At 46.0% G+C, this 27,186-nt stretch overlaps 1 protein-coding gene across 2 annotated transcripts in view; it reads left to right on the top strand.

Moving 5' to 3' along the window:
- The window catches only part of RAI2 (retinoic acid induced 2), a 43,879-nt gene extending 27,610 nt beyond the window's left edge, over window positions 1–16,269 (top strand). For both annotated transcript variants that reach the window (XM_065677376.1, XM_065677377.1), the window contains exon 2: window positions 14,100–16,269. In XM_065677376.1, the coding sequence (XP_065533448.1) occupies window positions 14,205–15,869 (1,665 nt within the window). In that variant the 5' untranslated portion in view covers window positions 14,100–14,204 and the 3' untranslated portion in view covers window positions 15,870–16,269. The remainder of the gene's footprint in view (window positions 1–14,099) is intronic.
- The last annotated feature ends 10,917 nt before the right edge of the window (window positions 16,270–27,186 follow it).

The following is a 27,186-nucleotide window of genomic DNA, read 5'->3' as shown; positions in this document are numbered from 1 at the left end:
CTGGCAGCTGGCTGCCATGCCTCTTGATTCCTGGAGTTAGTCTGCATGAAGTGTTTCTGGGAAGTGCACCACGTGGAGATGGCCCCTTTAACATGAGTCAGCCAAGGAAATTGGTCCTTTCCGGCCAGCCCATCCTCCCCATTGCAAAAGTTGCGGGTGCTGAGTTTTGGGCAGCTCTGGTGCCCTCTCGAGGTGGAGCACATCTTGGCAGAGAGCTCAGCTGCTGGTTTTTGGGCAGTCACGCCTGCAGTGGTGGCCAGCCTTGCCTTCCCCGTGCAGCTGTGGCCAGCAGCTGTCTGCTCGGTTTCTCAAACTGTGGATCACGACACTTTTAATGGGAACATTCAGTTGGGGTCTCAGAGGGTTTGTGCTTGCCGGGGGACAGCTGTCTTCTCTTGTTTGGTTCAGGTATTTACCCAGTTTGGCCAATGGCTTGGTATGTGTGACTGACTACTGACACGGTTAAACCAGAGGTTTTCCTTGGTTGCTGCCTTAGCTCTCTGGGCTTCTTTTGCAGCCCCTGTTGTGGTGCAGCTTGTTCCTGCTGTGCCTCTTGTACCACAGACTGCTCTGATTTCCCTCAGTGACTGGCCAGCAGTGTCCCCTGGGAGCCCAGTGATGTGGCACACGCTGCTTTGGCACCTCGCAGACTGCCCATCGCTGCGCATGAGTGCCTGCGCAGGACAGCCCAGCTGGAGCCATGGAGTTTCGTGGGGCAGTGTGAAGCAGACCCACATTTACGTGCAGGAGGAGCTGGAAGGTGCAGCAGCCACAGCTTAGCCCCCTGAGCAGGGGGCAAGTGCAGAGCCCTGATGCTGGCTGCTCTGCTGGAGGGATGGTGGAGAGCTTCTGCAGGAGGCAAGGGCTGGGGGCATCTGCCCTCCTCCTTTGCCAACAGCAGGCTTTTAAATGAGCATGGTTGTTTTCTCTAACACCCCGCCAAGAAAATACTGAATATTTTGCATTTTTTGGGTGCTCTTGCTGTTCCTAGCTGCAAGAAAGGGTGTCATTTTTGTAGCTGAGCTTGTCTACCAACATATGGATTTGCCTGAGGCAAGACGTGCATGTGCTGTTTCTCATGACTTATACAGGCTATAGGCAGTTCTTATTCCCTGAAATTATTATGTAGTTAAAATTACTTCCTCCTTTTTCTTGCTAATCTCCCAAGCTCCACTTGTGCTTCCCTCTGGTTACTGTCAGCTATTCACTGCTGCAGAGCTGCAGTAGTTCAAGCTGTAGGTCTCCATCCCTGCTTCTCTGGCCAAACCCAGTGCATCCGTCAGCCACCCTGGGATAAGGAGGGGTGGACAGGCATGAGAGGTACCCCAAGGCTGTCCCCATTTTGCGGGACACATCTGGTGGTGGCCCCATTCTGTGGGAATGGTCATTGCTGTTGATGACCTCGCATTGGGTACCCAGGATGAGGGAGAAGGGCCACATGTCCATAGCCCATGGCACTGGGGCAGGCATGGGGTGGGTGGTGAAATTCTGTGCCTAAGGGAAGAGAGGACTCAAAATGGTTAAGCCTGGGAGCAGCGATGCTGATGCTGTGGCAGATCCCCACCCCCAGTACTGTATGAAGAAATGCTTAGCTCCAGCTGCATGAAAGGCGTATCAGGAAAATGTATCATTGCCTGAAACAGAATATACATACAGTAGGAGAGACAGAAGTGCCCTCAGACCCCCTGTCTTGGAGCTGCCTCCCAAAAGGGCTTTGATGGGGCTGACCTCCCCCTCAGCCTGCTTTTACACTGCTCCTGTATTTGCATTAGTGCAGGAGATGAGGGGAGACAGCCTCAGGTCCTACTCTGCTGTCATTGCAAGGATAAGCTAGGACATGGTACAGCCATGGAGGTTTTTATCTCTGGGTTATTTGTTTGGCTTTCTTAAAGGAAGAGTCTGTGAGAAGTATCTTCTTCCCTAATAGAGCATCACCTTACATTTTCATGGCAGACAGTCAGCTCTGCTTGCTCAGGTGGCCTGAAGAATCACAGATTGACAGCAAAAAAATTTACTTCAGAGCTGCACTGGTCTGCTGGCAGGTTCTTGGGGTTTTTTATTATTTATTAGTCTTTTCTTCTTTATTTTTTATATCCTTTTCTTTGTTGCTGATGAAGGAACAAAGCTGCGCAGTCAGCTTTCGTCCCTCAGAGTCTACAGTTTCTTTACCAATATTTGGTTCTTTGGAGAACCAGCCGTGTGAGAAATTAACACCAGGCTGCAGCCCTGTGTGCCCTTCCATGCTGGCTTGCAGGACTTCCTGCATCCAGAGCTTCATGGCTGTAGGGCAATGACACCACACTGGGAGAGCTAAGCCGTAGTCATGCTGAGGAGTGTGTTGCTAAACTGCTTCCTAAGGCTGAGCTGAACAGCCAAATACAAAATCTCCCGGTCAGATTTATTAGAGTGGCCTGGTGACGTTCCCCAGAGGACTTACAATCTATGGTGATGGATGACACCGATCCATTAACGTTGTAGTCTCATCTGGGAAAGATGTAATTGTCGTTCTGCATCCTGCAGTTTCCCTAAGTTTTTCTGAACACGTAATAGCACACATCGCAGCGGAAATTGCTGGTGAAAAATGCTGCAGTAAATATGTCAGGGGCTCTATATCCTACGGCAGTACACTCCTCTTCTGCAACCACGCAGCCATCATTAAGATAGGGGAGGTGATAATAACAAAATTTGGTACACCGCATTCATCATGATGTATGTGCTCTCAGAAGGTTTGATGGAGAAGCCTGGGCAGGACCGACCTTGTTTCCTCTTGCAATACACGTCTGCAAATTATGTTCGTGTTGGCTGGTTCATAATATCAGGAAAAATAATATTTACTTTTACCTGCAGCAGCAGCGCTATTTTTACAGCACTGGGTGCCCTGCCTGCATTTCCTGAAATACACCCCTTTTTTTCTGAGTGGTCAGAGTCTGGATCCCTGATGACAAAGAGCATTATTACTTTTTTGTGTAGTCTGGGCACACTTTGGAATGGTCTCCCCTCCGTGCAGTGCAGGCAGTGTGTCGGTCAGAGCTGGGATACTCAGCTGGAGAAGACTTCTTTGAACTGGCCAAAAGATCTCTCTTATAGCATCGAATTAGTAAAATTCGGTCATTAACATTAACACTTAGGCAAACTGTAAGGGTTCCAGCAGCAGGGAAACATGATGAAGACAGAGGGAATGGCCCACTGGAGGGATGCAACTGCAAGCAGTGGCCAGCAGCTAGACTGAGAGAGAAGGCAGCCCCATGCCACCTCAGTGAGTGTGGCGTCTATTGTGCCCACTCATCTTCAGGAGTGATGGATGATCTGGACTGCAGTGGTAACTGGAATTGAAGCTGAGGTCTGTGTTTTGTGCTAATTATGTGCCAAAACAACCACTGCCCAGAAGATCTCACAGTCAAATGGATGAGGCAAGAAGCACTAGAGAAGAAATACTTGCATGTATGCATATGCACATGGGGTGTTGTAGGTATTACAGGTAACCTGGACCAGTTAACTGAACAGCAGTAACCTCAGTGAACCTGAGATGCAATAAGACAGATTTTCAGTATTTTCTGTTATGTACATATTCATGGTCAGAGGTATCTCTATTTCTCAGTTCAGCATAGGGGCTTCTAGGAGAGTAAAATTGGTCTTTGTGGGTGAAAACGCTGAAAAGTCATCAGGCCTTCTCACTGCATCCACCAGCACTGTCATGCTGCTTCTCATGCTGGTCTTATCTTGAATTCAATCAGAAGGTTGACATCTTTCATGCATCGTGACATGACGGAGAGAAGAAGTTATTTCTCTTCCCCCCAAAGTCAAACCAGGAAACACTTGGTACAAATGCTGTGATGAAAGCAAGTGTGTAAAAAAATAAGAAATTCAAAGAAAAAGGCTGCATTTTTCCTTACATCACAGAGGTCTTCATTTTTCTGTCTCTTTTAAACAAAATCTCTGCAGCTGTGTACAGATTTTGCAAGGATGAAAACAAGGGGCTGTTTTTGCTTGAAAGGTTTTTCCATCCACACATTTTTAGTGGGGGTGGTACAAGAGTAGGGCAAGCTTGAAATCTGACATGGGCCTACTTTCTGCTGAGGATTACTGCTCTCATGTCGCCGATGAAATGTTGGGTTTGGTTTCTCAAAGTGATCAGGGAGGGGAGAGTAGGAGAGTCTGTAATAAATCTGAACCAATAAACATAAAACTTGATCTTGAGGTGGCAAGCTGAAGGAGCATTTGGTTACTCATGCCAGTGAGGAAGGATGAAGTATTAAATAACCACATTTTGCACTGGGAGAGGGAAGACTCTTCTACCCTTTTCCTCCTCAAGCAGTACCCAAGTACACAAGATGCTCCTGTGCCTTCATATCTGCCTGTGCTCCCACGCGAGACCCTGTCCCACAAGAGAAGAGAAACTGATGAGTCTGGTTTTGGTCCCCATCTCTTCAGCCCATCCCTAAATCTTGTCATCAGGGACAATATCTATGCCACTGAGAGCCACCAGAGCTTTAGTAGAAGAAAGGATTTGCCCTTTTGGCCTATTATGGGAGGCATGCATATGGTTAATCACCTGCATGTCCTTACCTGTGGTCTTATACAGAGGCATTTGTTCCTCACCATAAAATCATAGAATAGATTGGGTTGAAAGGGACCTTTAAAGGTCACCTAGTCCAGCCCCCAGAAAGGATCCACCAGCTGGAAGGTTCAGTTTTTTTCACTTGATTTTGCTTTTCTTCCCATTATTTATTTATTTAAGCCAGACTGTATTAGGACAAAGAGAGGTTATGTGAAAATGTGTCTGTCAGTTGATTTAAGATGAGTTACAGAGGTGTCAGATTTGCTGTTCTAACCCCCACAGCTTCAAAATACAGAAAAACTGGTTTCTCTCTCTCTGTCTCAAGAAGGTTTAGAAAGCAAGACAAGCTTATGGGGAGTCCCCTCAGCAGTGCTGGGGTTAGCCTTCTTCTGGCCTTGTCTGCACCAAGATAAAGTGGTCTTTAATTGGAGCTGGCATGCCATAAGAAGGGGATTGGAAAGGTTTTGCAGTATATCTGAGGGGCTGGGTCTCTCAGGGGTGTGTGGTTCTGGTGGCACCTCACTTTGTTGATGGATTTTGAGCTGGTGAAGCTGGTTTACCCCTTGAGGGGTACTCTCTCATGCTTTGCTTGTGTGGCTAGTTGGGAAAGAGCCAAAACAGTCAAAACAATGTTGGTATAATGAGGCAAAATCAGATGTTTCGCATGCCAAAGTGTCATAGCAGTTAAAAATCAATTTTTAACTTTACCTCACTAGCCTGCTGACACTTGGTAACTGGCCTGTGAGGGGTTCCTGTCCCTCATAACCAGCAGTGAAACAGATTCAGGTAAGCAAGTAGGGATGGTCAGTGGATGATGGTCTTTGCCACACTGATACTAATTCTCATCTGGATGTTGGAAAAGATCAAATGAGGGTAGTAAAAATATCTGAGCTTGGGATCGGTGGAGAGGGTCAGGACAAAATAGCGAGCAGAGTGTCTGAGCAGAGAACAAACCTCCGCTGGGGAAGTAATGAGACTTTGAAGTTGGTTCACTGATATTGAACTTGGAAATCCTTTGTAGGAACTGAGATGCTTTAAGGACTGTTTAATAAAGCACTTGACTGGGAAATGAGCAAGTATTTTCTCAGGCTTACACTGAGTGCTTTTTGTTTTGGGTTTGGGGGAAAGCAGGGCTTGCAATTACGTTTAATTGGTATCCTTTTCCTCTTGTTATCATTGGTGTATCGATTGCTGGGAAAACAAAATGCATGGGTTTTAAAATTTATTGTAAAGTAGTGGCTCTTGTTTGTTTTGTTTAGCTCTGTTCTCAAAACAGCTCATTTTTCTTTGCTTTGCTGGTGAGTATAATGTTTTGATTGAAAATGATACTAAATAATCAGTTAAATTGGATATTTAATGACAGGAAAAATTGTTTAGAATAATTTTTTCCCATAGGAAAATCATGCACTTTACTTTTCAAGCCAAAGAAATCTTTTAATGCTAGCATGAGTCTGCATTCCTCCTACGGTCTCACTCCAAAAGTAAACACGTGGGTGCACCACATGTGTGAAAACTGTGGAGGTCAAGGTATAGAAAAACTCAGGAGCTCCAATGCAAAATAGATCCCCAGAGGAAGTCCAGTTTTTCCATAATAGCGTTTTAATTTAGACTTTTAGACTCTCAGCCTACTGCCAGTTTATCTTCTCTGTGGGGAGCTGGCCTACAGTATAAGTAGAGAGCAGTGGGTATTTGCCTATATGGACTTTGAGGAAGGTCTTTGACACTGTCTCCAATAAGATCCTCACAGACAAGCTGTTGATACGTGGGCTGGATGATCAGACAGTGAGGTGCAGAGGAAACTGGCTTAATGGCTGGGCCCAGAGGACAGCAATGACTGAACAAAGTCTAGCTGGCAGCCAGTGACTAATGGTGTACCTCTGTGGTCAGCCCTGGGTCCAGTTCCATTCAGCACCTTCACTGATCTGGATGACGGGGCAGAGCGCACTTGCAGGAAGTTTGCATATTACATAAAACTGACAAGAGTGGCTGATACATCCAGGGGTCGTGCAGCCATCCAGAAGGACCTCAGCAGGCTTGAGGCTTGAGAAATGTGCTGACAGGAGCCTCATGAAGTTCAACAAGGGGAAGTGCAAAAACCTGCACCTGGGGAGAAACAACTCCAGGCACCAGGATACGATCGGGGACATCCCTGTTTAAACACAAATGTGGAGTGTGAAAGCTGCACCGAGTTAGAAGAGCCTGCTAGGTCACAGGGACATCACCAAACCAGGTGGCACGTGACTCATCAGTAATTATGGCTGGCAAGTTTATATTTGTCCTTCACACGTCAGGTTTAATACATCAGATTTCTGTGCACTGTCTCTGCCTCAGAATATGAGTTCAGCGTACTGCAGGCTGAGCAAGCTGCTGCTGTTCAGGCATTTCTGTGCTATGCCAAGGGCACAAAATAAACCACCATTCAAAAGGTATTATTTTCAGAAACCTGCTGCGAGATTTCTCCAAGCATGACAATTTGGAGACCCCAGGAACTGGGATGCGCTGTGGATATAAGAAACTTGAGCATTTGGGAATAGCAAAATCAATCTATCTCGAGTAAGTTCAAGGTAGCCCTGTTTTTAGAATGGCTGCTCTCTGTAATACTATATATTGCATGAGACGTGGTCCTTTTGAAAGTTGAAGACCATCAGTTATGTGTTATATCCAGCTAGTGGAGTAATTTGTGAATGGAGCAGAGGAAGAGCAAAGGCATGTGCTATCTCCCTTATGCTTGGGGTATGTCACAGTTTCCTCTGCAAATGTAGGGTTTGGTTGGGTTTTTTAGGCTTTCAAATTGGGTATAAAAATTCCCTATAGGTTGAAATTTGTCAGACAAATGCTCTATTCCTTCCACAGCATTTATCGTCTGTCTTGCATATATTGCCCTTGGGAGTAAAGACACTGTTTTCGGGCCTGTGATAGGATTTCTTTTTTCAATTGGTCTGATTTGTTTTTAAATGAGGAGAAAGTGAGTTCTCTTCAAAATGGATTGCGAAGTACAGGCTGCTGACAAAAGCAGTATAGCTAGCAGATATATGATTCTAACACAGCTCTTTGCAGGCAATTAGCCTGTGCAATAGGCAGACCACTGTGGTATTTCTCAGCTGAACTATTTAAAAGACCAAAGTATGATCAGCCAGTCCAGCTGCTGCATTCGAGAATGATCGTGCTGTGTGCCGAAGCAGTGTGTACATATTGTCAATGTCCCATCCATAACATGCCATTTTGCACTGCCAGAATGATTTCCTTTCCCTTGTGTTCCCCCAGGACTTAACAGCCTGGATGGGAGCCTTGACACAAAACAGGTTCACCTCCCGAAAGGATCCATAGTGCAGCAGTGGAAAATAGAAGAGTACCTGTTGCATGAGCTGCGTCAGAGCCTTGTTATTCCTCTGGCTTCTTCTGAAGTTAATGAGGTGCTCTTATTTTAACTGCTTCTCAGCAGCATCCACCTCATCCTCCATGCTATAGCTCGTGTAGAGTGATAAATAATGTGGGGCAGCATTTAGGTGCGTGGTGGGCAGAGAATGTTGTGCAGAGGGATGGGGAGCAAAGGCTACAGGTGTAGCTTTCATGCCAGTGGAGATACCCCAGTGTGGTCCTCCCTCCTCTTTCTGGCTGGTGCCAAAGGGAACTCTGCCTGTCTTTGAAATATCTTTCTCACCTTGCCCTTGTTCATTTTTGAATTGTGCCTCCTAAATCTTAAAGGGGAGTTGCTGGGTATTTGAGTCAAGGGAACAAGGTGGGAGAGGGTAGGGTTAAACCAGGATATTTCCTTAGTGCCCCTTGGAGATGTCCTGGGATCAGCTGTAACAGTTGTTTTTTTCCTTCCTATTAGCTGGTGCAGTGCTGTGTTTTAGCTTCAATCTGAGAACAACGCTGATAACACACTGATGTTTTTAGCTGTTGCAAAGTACTGCTTACCCTGATCAAGGACTTTTCAGTCTTATGATCTGCCAGTGAAGAGAGGCACAAGAAGCTGGGAGGAAGCAGAGACAGGACACCTGACCCAAACTAACCAAAGAGGTATTCCATACCACAGCACGTCATGCCCATTATATAAACTGGGGGGAGTCACCCGGAAGGCTCAGATTGCTACTTGGGTCAGGCTGGGTATCAGTCGGTGCGTGGTGAGCAAGTGTACTGTGCATTGCTTGCGTTTATTTGTTTCTTTTCCTTTTCCCCTTTTAGTTTTATATTCTCTCCCCTTGTTATTTCCCTTATCATTATTATTATTGGTGGTAGCAGCAGTGGTTTGTGTTATACCTTGGTCACTGGACTGTTCTTATCTCAGCCTATGGGAGTTACATTCTTTCAATTCTCCTCCCCAATGCACCTGGAGCAGAGGGCGGGGGGGGGGGGGAAGAGGGGGCAGTGAGCAAGCGGCTGCTTGCTCTGTTTCTGTTTCTGAGGTACCAGGTGGGCTTAAACCATAACAAGAAGACAGAGAAGCACATCCCCAGTGGTTCCCTTTGGTGATGACTAAGGGGGGACAGATCGGACTGCATTTGGTGTCTGACTGAGCTGCCAGGAGGGTGAAGGGCTGGTTGCATTAACAAATGCCCTCCATGTCTCTTCTGCTCTGCCTGCCCCGTTACCTTGGAGGGGGTCACCATCAGCCCTCCTGCAAGCAGAGGAGGGGACAAGTCCCACCAGCCCTTCTGGTGCCTCTGCACCTGGCCGAGGTGTGTGTGAGGATATCAAATTTAGCACCATGAATGGTGAAACATGGGAAAGAAGGGTAGTTCACCATTAGCTGTGAGTTGTTGACTCCTCTGCCCTTTGGTGCTTGAGGATTACAGTGCTAAAAGGGCCTGTGGCATTGCCCGGATTGTCAGTCCCAGGTGCCTGAACACATGAATCAGTGGGAAATGTGAGAGGCAAACTGCTGAGATCATCTGTGGTTTGCGTGTATGGGGAGCCTATCTGTATGTTGTTTATGTAGTGATAGCTCCATGTATTTGCTTTATGAAAGCTCACTTTATTCAGAAACTTTCTTTTTTTTTCCTATTCCAGCAACAAAACACCAATAACAATATGGTAAAGCCTTTATTTGTGTATGGCTTGAACAAGACAAACCAAAATTTGTAAAATGGAAGATGATTTATAGTTGGTTGGACTGTGTCAAAATGTTGCCTACTTGTATATTTACAGCAGAAGGATACAGAAGGAAGGGTGCAGGCCTTGGCATGGCACTGTGGTCGGGTGCATGCCGCTCCAGGTGCTCAGCAGGTCTGCTGCCTTCTCATCAGGGATGCTCTCACTATGGCCCTTGTTAGTGGGCTTCTGCTTCAAACGTTGCTTTTGGCAGGCGTATTAGTGACAGCAAGCAGTGAGTTTTGGCAAAACACTGAAGTCCAAATCTGTGCATAATTTTGTCCCCAGGCTGTTCCATTAAGTCAAGATTTCACATTTTGTTTTGTGTTTGATACCATGTTTATACTGAATAGAAACCCTATTTTTCCAGGAGATGAGATACTGAGCAGGGCATCCCACAAAGAGACCCTTCCCATAGCGTGCACAGTGTAATTTGAATTCTGTGTAGATAGCACGGTACGGATGAGCAAGCAAAGCACAGGGATGGCTGTGTACGATGCAGTGCTGCAGTCCCACAGGAAGGCATGCAACAGCCCTAACAAAAGCCTGTTGCACAGCCATCAGCAGGAGATAAAAAAAATAAGGTAGAGTTATCACTATGCCTTTCATGGTGTTTCTGTATAGCTAACATACCAGTTCCTGTACAGTTACACACATCATTGGTTAGTGCCATGCACTTAACTTTTATCAGCATGCCAGTGGGAAAGCCTGGGTTATTTACAATAGGGCTCCTTTAAGTGTTGCAAGCTTATTCTCGATTAAAACAAACAGCAAATTAATTATTAAGTAGATAAGTAGCTAAAAGGAAAATAATTGAGCTTCCGGCACTGAGGTGTGGTAGACAGAGGAAACTTAAAGGAATTTCACTGAATTATATTACCTTCATCTGTGTATATTAGGTACATGAAACTTGTTTCGAAAGCCAAAAACCAAGCACATACTTCCACTTGATTTTTATGAACGGAGAAATACAGTATAGCTATCACTGTAAACACCAACATGGAAAAATTACTTTAGTTTAAGTCATCTCCATGTTGACTTAAGGTTTTGTACCATGTACACAGTGTATGTAGTATAAAAAAGAAGCCTAGGAACTACAGAACACCTCTTTGGACAACTTCAGACTGGCTCTTTACCCCAGATCTTCAAACATTTCCTCTTTTGAAGCACAGGGACTTGGATCCTTTTCACTGTCTGCTTACTGACCATGATAATAGGTGTTTAGTGTAATATATGTTCAGCAACCCTGGGATTCCCTTCCGGGTGAAACTGAAAATTGATTTACGGGGAGCAGGAGGCGGTTTTGCTGGGACGCTGCTGTACTTGGCAGCCTGCAAGCTGTGGGCAGGATCATGAACTATTTTAGGTGTATATTTACATATATATATATTATATATATACATATATATAACCATAGCATCATTGAGTGGTTTGGGTTGGAAGGGACCTTAAAGCTCATCCAGTTCCAACCCCCCTGCCATGGGCAGGGACACCTTCCACTTGACCAGGTTGCGCCTGTCCAACCTGGCCTTGAACGCTGCCGGGGATGGGGCATCAATGCCCCATGTGTTGTTTTTTGTTTTCTGTAGCTGTTGGGTGCTCAAGAAGCAGGTACACTGGGAGTACAGAAAGGTACATTTCCACATAGGAAAGGTGAGAAGGGGTAAACCCCACCCCAAACCCCTAAACCTGGGTTGAGGTACTGCACCTCACTTTTCTCATCATCTCCTTCTCCTCACACAGTGGGGCCCTCCCAGAGGCAGTGTAGGACTGTGACCTCAACAATATAAATTTGTAGATCCCAGAAAAATATGGGATCAAGTGTGGAAAACAATATTTGTCTATGGTTTAAAAAAAAACCCAAACAGCAAAACCAAGCCCACAGGCATTTCTTCAAGGTGTCTGATGGTGATAGATGAGCTGCTCTCCTCATCTAAATACTTGCTCTGCCTCCAGCCCTGTCGCCTTTTAAAGCAGCAGTTGTGGGGATTTTATTATGTTTGATACTGTCATCATCAGTGGTGATCTGTCTCTCTCTCCCCGCATCCGTACTGCAATGCTAATCCCTCAAGTCTCTTACGCAGCATAATCTTCATCTTAATTTTTCTGTTTCTCAACATGAAATGGGTTTGCCAGAGGAACAGGAGGTCATTTCCTGTCCCTGCCAGATCATTAATTCCCTGTGAAAACACGGCGATCTCACACTTCTCAAGCAAACAGAAACATGGGGAAGAGCCAGTGTCATGTGCAAAACACTCGGCTGTGCTGCAGCAGCTGGAGCAGCAAAGATGCTGGAGTGCACTGCAGAGACCACAGGGGTTTAAAATGGTCATTTTACAAAGAGGGAGGGAGAGATTATATGAGAGCAGGGGAAAATGTCTTTTTAATTCCTGAATTGAAGCAGTGTCCTTTTTTTGCAGCTTGAATGTGCTGAGTGATCTCCTCATTGTCTTTATTTTTAGAAACAATTGCTTCTCTTTTTTTTTTTTTTTTTTTTTTTTCTAAAACAAGACTGGCCCGATTTTTTATACCAGTACTTGTCACTGTCTGGAGAAGGGTTTGATTTTTGCTCCCGTTTTTCAGTGCTTGGGCATCTCTGCCTGCTGGTAATCTGTCTCGGCCAAGGGTAGAAAAGGAAACAAATAAAAAAAACCCAACTTCGTATTTGTGAATGTTTTCTGCAGAATGTTTCAGGAGATGCAAAAAATCCAGAATTACTCTCCTCAAGCCAGCAGCAGGAGGGGAAAAGAAGTGACTCATCTGTTTACTTTTAAAAATCCTTTTTAAGAACTCGAATGCGCCTGATAGATTATTAGCTTTTTATCCAACCAGCCCCCCCTGTTAACTCCTGGCATTTCTGGTGTCTTGTGCTCGCTATAGCATCTCGCTGCCAAATCCAAGGATTTACAAGTCTCAGGAGAGACTTGGGAAATTTCCCGCTTCCCTGCCTTGGCCATTTTTTAGCCTTTGTTTGTGGGGGTTGAGGGTTTTTTTTCCCCTTTTCCCTGTCCCCTCTGCAGGTTTGTCACTTACAAATGTCTGTGCAAGCAAATAATTTCTGTAAGTGCCAGAGCCAGCTGAGCTCTTTGCGTGCTTTCAGGCTCAGATACATCCCCAGGCTGGGACCCCTCACCCACCCCTATCATCTCTTGTGATCCCAACACCACCATGCCTATGGGACATGGGGAAGCGCCTCACTCTCACCAGCTGAGCCAGCCGGGCAATGGGAACGGCACATGTTGTGCTCCTAGGGAGCAGGATTCCGCCGCGTGCAGGTGGAAAATGTAAATTTGGGGTGCGCCTCTGCTTTCCCATGGTAACGGAGTTGAAACTGGACAAGTTTCCATGGTGATTATTACTACAGCAGGATGCACCACACACTTCGGGAGAGGCACGGGCAGCGCCAAGACACAGTGGCCAGTCCCTAGCCAAAGTCTGCTGGTGGTAGCTCACAGGCTGGAAATTATTTATCCTTCTGAAGAAATGGATGCACAGTGCCATTAATTTGCTTGCTTGCTTGTTTCCAGGGGGAAGAAGGTGTTAATCTTTTTAGGAAATAGGCTGCACATTTCACTGCAACCACGAACAGAAAACATCTCTGCCCTTTTTTAATTGCCATTTGTGTGGTTGATATAAAGGGTTGGGCTGTCAAAATAAATTTGAGGTTGCTTTGATTTCTTGTTATTCTTCAGGTCTTTAATGAATCAGGTGCCTGGTTCACATTTCTGTCTCTAGCTAGCTCAATGGCAGGGTGAGTACTGGGGTTTGGTTTGGTTTTGCTTTGCCACTGCCTGGCTGCGCTTCTTTCTCACCCTGCACATGGCAGTTCTGGAGGTGCTGTAAGCACCCTGTGACACACCTGCTTGCCTTGAGTAAATCCCACCAGGATGAAAAAGCAATGAGTGTTCTAGGGGAATCGAGTACAGTTCACCCATGGTGGAACATTTCTTAGCTGCGATATTAGAAATGGGTGTTCTGGTGGCTTTTGTTGAGTTATAACAGTGCTCTGTCGTGCTGCTCTGCCGCACATTGTCACTACGTGGAGTTTTGTTAAAAAGTGTAAAACAGGCAGCCCAAGTCATAGACTCGTGGAATCACAGAACGGTTAGTGTTGGAAAGGACCTTCAGATCATCCAGTTCCAGCCCCCCTGCCTTGTTCACACTGCATACTGGGGGGTGGGTTTGGCTGTAGGCAGCCCTTAAGCCTTTTAAATTATCTATGTTTACAGCTAAATATAAGTTCCTCAAAACTCTTCGTACAACACTCACGGGCGTATGTATATCCAGCATCTCTGTGTATATAGTATGCTGCATTATGGAGCCGTTAGCCTGAAGCGTGGAAATGTTTGATGGCTTTTCTTTGGCGATGGGGTCTTTAAAAGCAATTGCAAATATTATTTTAGGGAGGAGATTTATGTGGTGCCTAAAATATGTTTCTGGCTTGCAGGCCAAATTATGTTGGTGCCGATGCTCCTGGCAGCCCGGAGCCGCCACGGATCTCACTGACGGCGATGTAGAGGCAGTGCTGGCAGAGCCCAAGAAGCCCTGCAACATGGAGGAGCTCTATAAGGATGCCCCAAACCTGCCCATGGACGTCACCAACTCGCCCTCGGCGATGGCCAACAACAAGCTGGAGAATGGGGTGGCCCAGCTGATCACGGCGGAGGCCTGGAACATCAATTCGGCCGACCTGATGAAGAAGGCGCTGTCCCCACTGGTGACAGTCCCCGCACCCTCCATCCTGACACCACCGGCCGAGTCGCAGAGCGGGGTGGCTCTGAAGGTGGCGGCCACCGTGCTGCAGCCCATCTGCCTGGGGGACAGCCCCGTTGTCCTGCCCATCCACCTGCAGGTCGCTGGCAGCGCTGCCCCACAGATGCCGGCCACCAACACCACCACCCCCTACGTCATGACCACGCAGGGCCCTGTTCCGCTGCCCGTCCTCCTGGAGCAGCACGTCTTCCAGCACCTGAACTCTCCCCTGGTGCTGCCCCCGGGGGCCACCTGCCCCGCCAGCCCCCTGCACACCGGCCTCTTCCCCAGTGCTGCTCCCCCGGTCGGGCAGCCCCAGCTCCTGGACCCCAAGCCCTCCAGCCAAGCACAGGAGACTGTCCTGCCCCCCGTCTTTCAGACACCGGGGTTCGCCGCTGTCCTTCAGGACCTGTTTCCTTCACAGGGCGCTCTGGGCTCTGCCCCCTGCCAGCCCCCCCCGGACTACACCACCCTCCCGCCCCAGGCCTTCAGCTCACCCCTCTCCCCACTGGTGCCCCCTGCTACGCTGCTGGTGCCCTACCCTGTCATCGTGCCCCTGCCTGTCCCTGTCCCCATCCCCATCCCCGTCCCCATCCCTGTGCCCCACGGCGCCGAGGCCAAGGCAGCCCCTGACCCTCCCAAGCCGCAGCTCTTCACCACTCACTCCTGCAAGGGCACCCAGACCCCGCTGGAGAAGGAGGAGACAAAGCCCTTCGACCTCCCGCACCCACGGGAGTTCCCCCAGCTGAGCCGCCACACTGTCATCAAGATGGGCAGCGACAACGAGGCGCTGGACCTCTCTATGAAAGGGCCACCCGTGCCCCGGGCCAGCGAGGCTGCCCCACCACTGCCGCCTGAGGACGGGGCCCTGGACCTGTCACTCGCCTCCTGTCGCAAGCCGGCAGGTCCCCTCGGGGAGGTGGCCAGTACCATCCCCGCTGCCGCTGCTGAGGCTGGCGCTCACCCTGCGCTGGACAAGCTCCCCGGCCCAGCTGCCCCTTTCACCCCCTGCAAGCCCCAGGAGGCATCGGGCAAGGCGGAGGGCAGGGGGGCAGGCGGCGGGCAGGCTGAGCTGCTACGGCAGCCGCAGAAGTGGCTGGTGGAGCAGGCGGGCAGGGCGGGCTGCGAGCCCAAGGCCGGCAACAACATCGAGATCGTCAGCACCTCGCAGACAGCCAAAGTCATCGTCTCCGTCAAGGACGCCGTGCCCACCATCTTCTGCGGCAAGATCAAGGGCCTGTCCGGGGTCTCCACCAAAAACTTTTCCTTCAAAAGGGACCTGCCCCAGGACTCGGTGCTGCAGTGCTACGATGTGAAGAGCCCGCCCGAGCCCCGGGACAGCGCCGAGGCCCTCAGGAAACCCATCAAAAACAGGAGCGTAAAGCTAAAGAAAATGAACTCGCCGGAGATACATATTCTTCCAATCAAGAAGCAACGGCTCGCTGCCTTTTTTCCAAGAAAGTAAATTATGGGTTTTTAGAATTTTAAGATTATTATGAGAAGGAGAAAAAAAAAATAATAAAAAAGATGCACTCGGTTTTAAACTCATTTAAAACTTTAAACTATCTTTGTAAGTTATTTTTGGGGGATGGGGGAGAGGATCGGATGTAGAGGCCCTATAAGCTGGGTTGGTTGATTTTTCTTTTTTTTTGTTCCTTTTTTTGTTATTGAATTTTGACTTTTCACGGGAAACTGAATAAAAAGCAACCTATTTTTCAAGCAGATTGCACATTTTGCAGCTTTAATGGAGTAATGATGAGTCCGAGGGGTAAGAGCTATTTTCACTGCCATGAAGTGCTTTGATGATGTAATTCTTCAGAACGGTGCAGAATGGAGATTTCAAAATAAATGTTTGTACGTGCTAATCGGTGGCAGCATAGGTTTGGTCATTTCTGAACCGCTTGCAGTGCACAGAGGAGCTTTGGCTAAAGGTCTGTAGACTGGAAAGTGCCGCAGCTGACTTGTGATGAACCTGAAGTGTTAAGAGTAAAACTAACAGGCTAAGAAAAACTATATTGTCCCGCAGCACTGTTGGAACAGCGCACGTCACCACAGCCACTAGTGATGCGCCCAAATGAGCTTCGGGAGAAGCAAGAGCAAGCGAGCAGTACAGCCCAGTGCACACCTAACGCCAGCTTCATTGCGAGAGACCACATGAAACTGACTTAGGATATTGACAAATGCTATCAGTCATTTAAAAGAGAAAAGCTTGAAAGTCAGGGGAATTCGGTTGCCTGGGGGATGGGAGGGGAAGGAAAAATCACCTTATTTTTCCCAGCCTGACTACAGATAAATGGAAAAGTTGTTTATTGTTACTCTTTGCTGGCTGAAATCAATGCACGTGGAAGAGCAGAACTGTGTAACGTTATCACGGGGCAGTGTACAAGCCATCCACATCAATGGAGAAATGTGAATGTACAATTAAAATAAAAGTTCTGGTAGGTTACGGTTTTGCACTTGTGTGTGGAAATGAGCTGGAGATGCATTTTGGTCTGTCGGCTTTTAAGTTCACACAGCTCACTTGTAAAAACCCATCCCGACTGAAGGATGAACGTGAGAGCAGGAGAACAATTTTCAGTGGGCACTGCCTTTTTTGTGGCTATGCCCCTTACGCAGAAAACCTTTTGTGTTGTTATTTCAAATGACATGTTCCCAGCACTGCACCACTTCTCTCTAAATAAAAATAAGCCATTGTAAACCTGTCAGCTAGATGCCATCGCATACTGTGCCTGCCTTTAACTGGCTGCAGCCAAGCTACTTCCAAGAGTTCTCTTGGGCAGTTTTTTGCAGTTGTTCATGCAATGAGAAATCGCCCAAAGAAGCAGCTTCAGGGCTATGTCTAGTGGCAACCTTCAGCACCGGTGTCATGATGAAATCTGTTGAAACGTGATGCCAGTTCACTATTCAGAAAAATGCATCTGCATTACGAGGTTCAGAGAGGCATTCTGCTTCTCTTTTCCTGGGCCAAAGGATCGCTTCCCCCTTGCTTAATATGAAAATGGAGAACTTTCACATAAGGGTAGCATCAAAATCTGTCAAACTCCTGCTTTTTAAGTATTTTAAAAGCCTTTTATTTTTTTTCCTGAAGCTGACAGAACTGACAATGTTCAGAAGAGCGTGAAGTGTTGATGGATTCATGAATGTTTAGTCATCTGAGTGTATTTTTTATTATTATTTTTTTCTTAATTGAAAATACTCTGCTGCTGCTACTTTGTTTCACTCCTTCTAAGAAACCGTGCTGATGAAATGTGTCATCTTCTGGTTACTGCAGTGCAGAGGCTCAGGATTTCAACATCCCTGGGGATAGCCATCCCAGTTGTCACTGCCCCAGTCTATTTCAGCTGGGTCTGTTCCAGTGTCAAAAAAACCTTCTGCAAACGTAGTTTTTCCCCAGGGCTACACCAGATTATTTCAAAAGGAGGTCACAGCGTTAGCGGCTGTTGTTTTTATTTCATAGCTGACAGAAGCAAGCCCAAAAACAGTTTCTGGGATTCTTTTTTTATTTTTATTTTTCAAGTATGTGCTTCTTGTGATGAGGCCCTAGGCATCCTAAAAAAGGATGGCTTGCTGTCATGGCCCTGTGGGCAGGATGTTCAATATGATTTCTCAGAGTTGATGTTACCAAAACGCCATACTGGCTTATTGGATGCCCCATCCCTGGCAGTTTTCAAGGCCAAGTTGGACAGGGCTATGAGCAGCCTGCTCTAGTGGAAGGTGTCCCTGCCCATAGAAGAGGGGGTGGAACTGGATGAGCTTTAAGGTCCCTTCCAACCCAAACTGTTCTATGATTCTATGATCTGCTGCATTGACCGCCCTGATCCCTCTGGCCTTACGCAAGGGTCACTCCCCCGCAGCATCCTTGGCCATAAGAGAACATTGCACTGGTGCCCAGCCAATGCACACTCCTCCTGCCCAGCCACAGGGCACATGGGACAGGCAGAGCAGTGCCTGACAGTGACACCACTGCAGATGCTGAGGCTTTTCCTCCTCCCTTTTGCAGGTCTTTCCTGAGAGCTAGTAGTGCTCTCAGGTTAACTTCAGTGCCCAGGCTATCTCCCAGCCTGCTCTGAACACAGTGGTCTCATTTAACTTGATTTAGACCACAGGTCCCAGAAACCCTGACAACAAATTAGGCTAAATCAGCTTTATGCCATTATAAACCCATAAAAGCGCTGTCAAAACAGTGCCTACGGACGACTAATTCAGTTTAAAGCCAACTGGTACCAGTTGTAAAGGCAGAGCAGACCAGCAGCCATGCAACTGCATCTTCTCCAGACCATTGCAAGAGCAACTACAACCTCCCTTCTCTGAAACAGCAAAACAGAGGAAAAAAACAGCAGGTTCCAACTATCCTAGCCTCCCATTTATGGGGCTGTCTCCATAAGGGCCAAGCTCCCTGGCACTGCTGGCCACCACCAACATCCGCGTTGCCACAAGGTGACACAGGCTGAAGCCACCCCACTAGAAGTGGATGGGCAGAACAGACTGGGCTCACCCACCCCATAGCCTGGCTTTTCCATTGCTGAAACTGCAATGGCAGGGGAGATACTCTGAACAGCATCTTTCTGGGAAAGCTTAGGGCAGCTCCCACTGCCTCCCCAGCTACCCCAGCCTTCAAGGCTGTGCCATGGGGAGAGGAGCCACACACCAGCACCTCTCCTGATGCTTAACTCTGTTGGGTAAATGACACTAAGTAGGGGCCATTTGCCTCCCACCATCCCTCGTGTGTGAAGCACAAGTCCTACATCCCATCAGCATGGGGGAGAAGCAGCCATAGAACAAGATACTTAATTATACCAAGATTGAGCACTTCTACCTCCTCCTCCTTGCCTCTAGCAGCAATTACAGATTTTGTATATTGGGCCATTAATTTTCTACAGGGCTATATATTAACTGCTTCTGAAACTTCTGCAAGAAGAGGACACGGAGCTGCACTCATGATATATGGAGTTTCAATTTCTTGTGGCTGTTAATGGAGACATTAATACTTCTTGTGAAGTTGGAGGGAAAGTCATTAAGCTGTAATGGTAGGAGGAAGATGTTTTACAATGATGGGTATATGCAAGGTAGAGAGGAGCAGTGCAGACCCTCAAGGGCACCCCTTGTTGGCTCCAAGCTTCCTTGAGTTGGACTTTGGGTGTGAGCATTTATTAGAGACTGGCTGAGAGGGGAGAGGGTTGCAGGTGTGGGTTAATTCCCCTCTACTCTCTTCAACCTGTCAGAGGCTTCTCAGGAAGACAGACACCGAATCTGAAGAGGGGAGCAGGGCTGTACATCTTTTCAGTGGGACAGCATGCTGGGACATCTAATCTAGGGCAAGCTTTGCCTAGAAAGATGATCCTTGATGTCCCTTCCAATCTGATATTCTATCATTCTGTGACTTCAGCCAAAAGCCATGGTACATGACAACCTTAAGGGTGGGAGAGCTCAGGTGCACCAGCATAGAGCTTTTCTTTGCAGTCATCTTCCCCTGCAGTGCCCATGGCACAGCCCCAGGCTCAGGGGTGCACAGCTAAGGCTTCAGCACAGGGAGTTAGCTATGAGCAACAGAAATTAATCCAAAAGAAGAATGAACATCTTCTCAGCCAGAGAACTGACCTGGTTTTTAGGCTGAGAGAACAGACAAGCTGTCAGGTAAGCAGCAGACAATTATGAGTGCAAGGAAAAGGTGGAGAATGGGGAGATGAAAGTAGGAAGTGGAAGCCAAGATAAGAGCCACCTCCAGGCCTGTTAACACTGCACCTTTAATAAAGTTAGCAACCAGTCAGCCAGAGAATGAAAGGGAGAAGCAAAACTGTGGCCCTTGGCCATCAGTAGATGACAGACAGAAAAGGAAGGTGTCAGCTTCAAAAATAAGGCTCCAGGGCAACCTGGTTTAGAGTGGAAAGAAAGGAGAGCACTGAGCACTGGTAATGCTTTCTTGGCCTGAAGGCAGCTGAGAAGCAAGGGCCAGGGGAGGTGGTACATCAAAGCACACATACGCAGAGCAGCAAGGCAGTGTGGCCTTCCTCCTCATGCCCTGACACAGCAGGGGATGGGAAAGGGCAGCAGGAAACACAGCCTGGCAGGAAGGGAAGGGGAAGGAGAACAGCAAAGGCATCCATTTCTGCGTATCACAGGCCTCAAATGACCTGTGACTGTGTGTGACTGAGGCTCTCCTATCACCCCTGCTCCTATCAGCTATAAAATTGATACACCAATGTATCTTCCCATCACTGCTAACTTTTTTTTAACCACTTCTACCCATTTTCCACTCAAGCCCCCCAGAGCACTGGGATGGCCACACCGCCTTACAAATCCCTGCAGAGGTTTGACCCACAAGGGCTCAAGGAGCAGCTTCACACACTTCTTGCATGTGAAAGATTTCCGGGGAAATTGGCTGGCACACCAAGCACTTAAGGGAGAGATTCAGAGGAGTCTGTGCCCCTTCACTTGCACAGAGGTACCTCAGGACAGTGCTCTGACAACAATAAGAGGCTCATTACCAGTCCTCATGAAGAATCTTGGACAATGAAAATAGCATAAAACAACATTGCATAATATCCTGGTGCCAGATGGTTTAGTTTCTTTTTGTGCTCAACTTTATAAAAACATGCTGAAGGGCTCTGTCAAAGCCCTTGTTTTCCTCTGGCTGGGATCGGTTCCTGCCTTCCCGAACACAGCCAGCCTGCCACTGTGACATTAATGATGTTAATTTGTGCAATCTGCTTTTTCCACTCACCTATTACTTTTTTCCCCAATGCTTCCCCTTCCCCTTACTTAAAGTTGCCTTTCTTAGACCATACAACTTACTCTTAATGCTGAAGCTTGCAATTCAGAGTACACTGGGGCGGCCCTACACACACACATGAGCAAATCCCCTAATTTTAGTGCGGAAAGCATATTTTCCACAGTTGTTAAAATCCTGGTATCGCAGCCTTGCTAGGAAAATCCATTCTGTTGTTGAACCATCTGAAACATTTCTTCATGTATGGGGAGAAAAATTACTAATCGCTAAAATATTTAGCACTGCTTTGTGCCTGTATACCCCAACCTCTCCTAGAATAATATCCTGGTACTGAAATTATCAAGATACATTCAAAATGAGAGGGGGAAATTAAAAAAGCAAATGGCAGGGTACAATCTAATCAGATATCTGGAGGGAGCACTATTTTACAGGTAAAACATTAGTTTTCACTGTTAAGAAGTGCATGTTTCCAGGAAAGCACTGGTAATGGACACATTGCATCCCCACATCAGCCTGTGCCCAGCCCCCCTTGCTCCTGGGATTACTAATGTTCCTTAACCCACAGCTGTCTCAAAATGGTCACATTTTCTGCATTGTTTCAGTATCATCCTTCTCACTACATCCTTGTCAATGGAGTTTCCATCTCTTTTTGCTTAAGAACCAAAGATAGGCAACATTTTGTCTTGGTCTGGCATCTCACAGACAAAGGGTGTGTCACTGTGACAAAAAACAAAGGGAGGTCCTTCCTTCCAGAGCTTACATACTGCAAGAAAACCCCTAGAAGTCCCATCAGTAAGCATGGGAAAGCTATTAATTTTTGAGGCTTCTGATACACAAGTGATTTCCTGATTGAAAAAAAGGAAAGCCTTCCTCCTTTCACAGTTACAAAGGTACCAAGTAGATTCCTCATTCTTTAAACAAATGCTTCAAATTAAGTACCTGAAAATCTTGGTCCATAGAGCATGGATCAGCATAAAAAAAATCACGTGTCTGTCCTTCAGAGACCCTTTAAACAAGAGAGATGCAACAGCGCTCCAACTGTGCAACAACCAAGGTCTAAGCAGAAATATTCTCTATGGACAGACTTTTTTCTGGACATCAGGACGTTTGAGTGAGAACCCTTGTGTGGTGGACCACAGGACCTGCCAGCATATCTTGGTCGGTACACCAACTAGGTCCTTCAATGTCAGACTCATGTAAGGGCATTGTTCCATCTTACTTGAAATGAAGTGGCAAATTAGCTCACATATTGCAGTTAAGTGAGATGGGTATTGAGGGTCCCATTATAGATACTGGAAACAGTCAGTAAAACCAATAGAGTCAAGAGAGCTATTCAGTGCCTCGTAAAACAGATGTTGGTATGTGGTCAGATCACTCATACCCTCAACTCAGTCAGCTAGATCTCTACAGACTACAATGAGAGAGTGTAAACAACTATGATGTAAAGACATGAAATCATATGAAGTTAAACCCAATCCTGTATTCCTAGGTTTTGGCTCTTCAATTGGCTTGGCTTTAAAAGAAATCACATCAAGAAGCAGTTGGTAGCAGCAGCTCATTCAATTGGAAAGAAACACTTTAGAGACAGAGAGAGAGGATGAGCCAAAAATTGGGTAGGAAATTACAAGGATTCAGTCCATGTTTTCAGATTAAATCATGTCATGATAAAATACTTCACATCCCTGACATGGTTCAAAATGTTAATTTCTAAATTTCCTCTTTAAAATCTCAGCTCAACACAAACAGTCAAAGACACTAGTCATGACTCAACAGTCAGTGCATCCAAATCTGAAACAGTTTAAGTTAGTATATCCACCTGGTTCTCTCCTTTATGATTTTCCATTACTTCATTCTTCATATATTTTCCTTCCCATGTTTATTGCACACAAACCCTATCAGTCATCCCAGGCTTCCATTTCTGTTTTCTTTCAAAACAGTTAAACTTTCCCCAACTTGTTCATTTCCTGTAGCCAACCACCACCCAGGCAAAGACAGTTTACAATTAATACACTATAATGAATGCAAAGATGTATGAAAGTAATATGTTCCCTTTGGCTGAGCTGGTCTCTTGAAAATAAACAAAGAACTGAGAGAATTCAATTAAGAAACACACAACAAACTAACAACCCTGTCCCAAAACAACCAAAAACATACACCCCACCATTGCCCGCTGAGCCTAAGAAGCAATATGCCCCAAGTACATTCCAATGACCTATCTAGTATCTCACCCTGAAAGTACTAGCATAAATCAAGGGTAGACTAAAACTGAGCACGCACTTACTAATTTTTCCACCCCCGCTATTTTGTTCATGAAAGCTCAGGGACTTAAAGAGGGAGACTGACAGACAGAAAAGCATTTGATAGACCACACCTTGAGTAACATTGCCTAAGTGAGAGGCATCTGCTTGCAAGAGAATACCATCAACATTCCCAGGCAAGGAATGAGAACAGCAGCAATAGTTGGTATGTATATCAGAGATAAAACAAACAAGCTGCAGAGCCCCTTACTTTTCAAAACATGCAGAAGAAGCACATGCAAAGATCTTTCCCTCAAAAGGGTCTCCAATAAAGGGAAGACTTGTTTGGCAGCACTGGTTTGGAGAGATGGAAGTTGAGAGAAGAGTCCAGATTTGTTTGAAACCCCCACTCTTAGGGATCTGGACAGCATTAGCACAATTGCCTGGGGAAACTGAGTGCCTCCATAAACGGAAAAAAGCTAACTACAAGAAAGGGAGAATTCTAGTAAAATTATGTCCTTTTTCATTTGAGCACCAGAATTTCTAAAGGTGTGCCACCATTTATTAAGATTTTTCCCAGTGCCTTGCCAATTGCCTCAGCTTCCACCTGGGAGGGTAGATGAGCCTTTGTCCTTCCAGTTCTCGACCTCAGTGCTGAGATTGCCAATGCGAGGAAATGGCAATTATCATGGTGGTTTTGTGGTGTATTCATTTTCTTCCAGCTGTCAGAACTAGAAAGGAACCATTGGAAGAGAGGGTTTCTGCCAGCTTCAAGCTGTACATCTGTTCCCATTTGTCTGTTCACACAACATGGGATGCCATCTCCCTTTCCTGTTGTGCTGGCATCTGTTTGCTTGTACTGTTTGTCCTGGAATGGCTTCACTTTCGGAGGCTGCAAAGTGAATCTCTGTGGATGAAAATGTCTTTGTGTATTTTAAAAAGCAAAGAAGTAGAGCTGTGCAGCCTCTGCTATCAGCACTAAACACTTCCCCTGAAGATAATGAAAGCTGAAATAAAACTAGCAGTGGTTCATAAAGCTACAAGGAGAAGCAGCTCCTTCACTCCTCAGCTTGTACAGCAGGACTGGGAGATTCTGGAGCTGGTGAGGCTAATTCTGATTCAAATGGGACAAATTACAGCTAATCAAAATGATCTGCTAGGACAAGGATGGATGATTGATGCCAGCGGAGGATTTAAAAGCCTATTGGACCACTGTAATGGCAGATTTTAAGCACACATAGGACTCCCATTATCTACACAGCCACAGAAATGAGAATTTATTTAGGAAGAACTGTCAGATGAGAAAGAAGCAAAATTATTTTGCTATTTAAAAAAACCCAACAAACTATGTCTGAGGTTCTTACTGTAAAAAAAAAAATAATTAAAGACACAAAATGTCTCAGTTGCAGACTCAAAACACAGTGAGTTTACAACAGACGGTTTGGATTTTAAGAAGATAAAAGTCTCAGAATGGCTCTGCATGACCTTTGAAACAACAGGAATACAGACAGTTGGGGAACACGATCCCAGGATTACGGGGTAGTTCGTAAGCTTCACAGAGCAAAAGATTATAATCAGAGTTTGAGGAAAAAAGCAGCAATCATTTCACCACTGAAAAGGACATGAAACCAGCTTCCCTGCGTCACTCTCAGGCAGTTCCAAATGAGCACTTTTTACTCACTGTAATAGTTTTTCATGTAATAAAAAAAGGAGAGGAGGAATATATGACCTTTGAAATTGATCTCGCGGGGTTCTAATTTCTTTCTTTCTCTTTAAACCAAGCCAACCTAACTCTACATAGCTTCAGCGTGAGCAGCAGAAAGGTGGTCATAACTTCTAGAACAGGTTCACAGATCTAATGTTGGAATTAAATGCTCATTTTGAGCAAATGTAACTCGCTATTCAATTAAAGAAAACAACAGTGCTACCCACTTTTAAAATGTGTTTTATTACATGATACTGCATTAAAATAGGTTACCCTGTATAGGTGAAAAAGGAAGACTGGGGAAAATGTGAGCCCACTGCTGAATGAGACAAGGTACCTCGTTACACACAACATGGAAAAGACTGAAGTACTGAATGGTTGCATTGCCTCAGCCTTTTATAGCTAGGCCAGCCCTCAGGAATCCCAGGTCCCAGAAACCATGGGGAAAGGCTGGAGCAAGAACAATGGACCCTTGGTGGAAAAGGAACAGGTCAGGGAATACTTAAGCAAACTAGACACAGGTAAGTCTAATGGGCCTGATGGGATGCTCCCATGAGTGCTGAGGGCCACTCTCCTGCAGATGGGAGAGTGGCCTGCACATGACATTGCGAGGCCACTCTCCATAATTTTTGATCAATAAAGGTGAATGGGAGAAGTGCCTGAAGCAATGAAAATGACCCAGGGAACTCTGGGCCAGTCAGCCACGCCTCAGTGTGGAGGAACTAATGCTGGAAACCATTTTCAGGCACATGAACCAGATGATTATCATCAGGAGTAGTCAGCATGGCTTCACCAGGAGGAAGTCATGCTTCACCAACTTAATAAGCTTCCATGATGAAATTACTGGCCTAGTAGATGAGGAGAGAGCAGTAGATATTGTCTACTTGGACTTCATGAAGGTCTTCAACACTGTCTCCCATCCTGTGATCCTCACAGACAAGCTGCTGAGGCATGGGTTGGAAGTGCATAGAAAACTGTCTGAATAGCTGGGCCCAGAGGACAATTATGAGTGACACAAAGTCTAGCTGGAAGCCAGTAACTAGTGGTGTACCCGAGGGATCAGTACTGGGTCTGATGCCATTTAACATCTTCATTAATGATCTATATGATGGGCAGAGCATATCTTCATACTACATCCTTTGAGCCAATATTTATAACATGATTTTTCTGTCTTCACTATCCTTCCTGAAAAAGTTCTACTATCTATACAGCCACAGCAGACTTGTTAAAAACGCAGTCATGTCAACCACAACATGCAATCACCCTGCCATGCAGCACTCTTCAGTTTCAATATTGCATAGGTCTTCTACAACAAGAATTGTGAGAGCTGCTAGGCAGCAGTATTTTAATTTCAAACAGAAGAGGTCTTACGATGTACTGAGGAATTACGGCACTGTCTTGCAGGATGACTGAAAGATACAGAACCAGATAAACAGATGAATGCCTGTCAGTAGAAAAGCAACTCAGAGAACATCATGTACCAAATACTCACCAAAAAAAGATATTCAGTATGTTCTGAAAGAAATCAGTTGCAAAATGCCTCTGAACTCCTGTCACTACCAACTTCCAAGATCCATTATTTGCCTGTGAAGGTTCTGAGGTTACCATTAACCCAATTTCAGTTACTTCTCAAGCACAGGCTGATCACTGCAAACAGCAACCAGAACAACAGATTTCTGTTGTTCGTAGAAGTAAGAAGGCATGAAGTGTATGAAGTTCAAACCTATTGCCATTAATTCCTTCAATTTGAAATACTTAGGTCTTCATCTGAACACAGGACAGTTTTTAGCAGTCTCTTCCGCTCAGTGGTTATATGACAGTTTTGTAAGCTGTAAGTGGCAAAATTCGATATGCAAAACGAAATAGTAGAATATATTCCTAAACTGTAACTTTGAAAGCATAGACTAACCAAAGCTCAAACATGAATTGCTTTAGATAAACAATGTTGGAATGATTTTAACCTTTTGATTAAAGCTTCCTTACATCAGATGTTTACATGAACTGTCAAGAACTGCCAAATGCCAGATAAGATAGCTTCCCTTGCCTGTGCAAACAGCACTCACATAGAGATACATATATCTAGTATATATACAATGTCAAACAAAACAGTTAC

This window comes from Lathamus discolor, chromosome 4, assembly GCF_037157495.1.
Source record: "Lathamus discolor isolate bLatDis1 chromosome 4, bLatDis1.hap1, whole genome shotgun sequence".
NCBI lineage: Eukaryota > Metazoa > Chordata > Aves > Psittaciformes > Psittacidae > Lathamus > Lathamus discolor.
The sequence above is the reverse complement of the archived record's forward strand: the minus strand, read 5'-3'. Positions and strand labels throughout refer to the sequence as shown.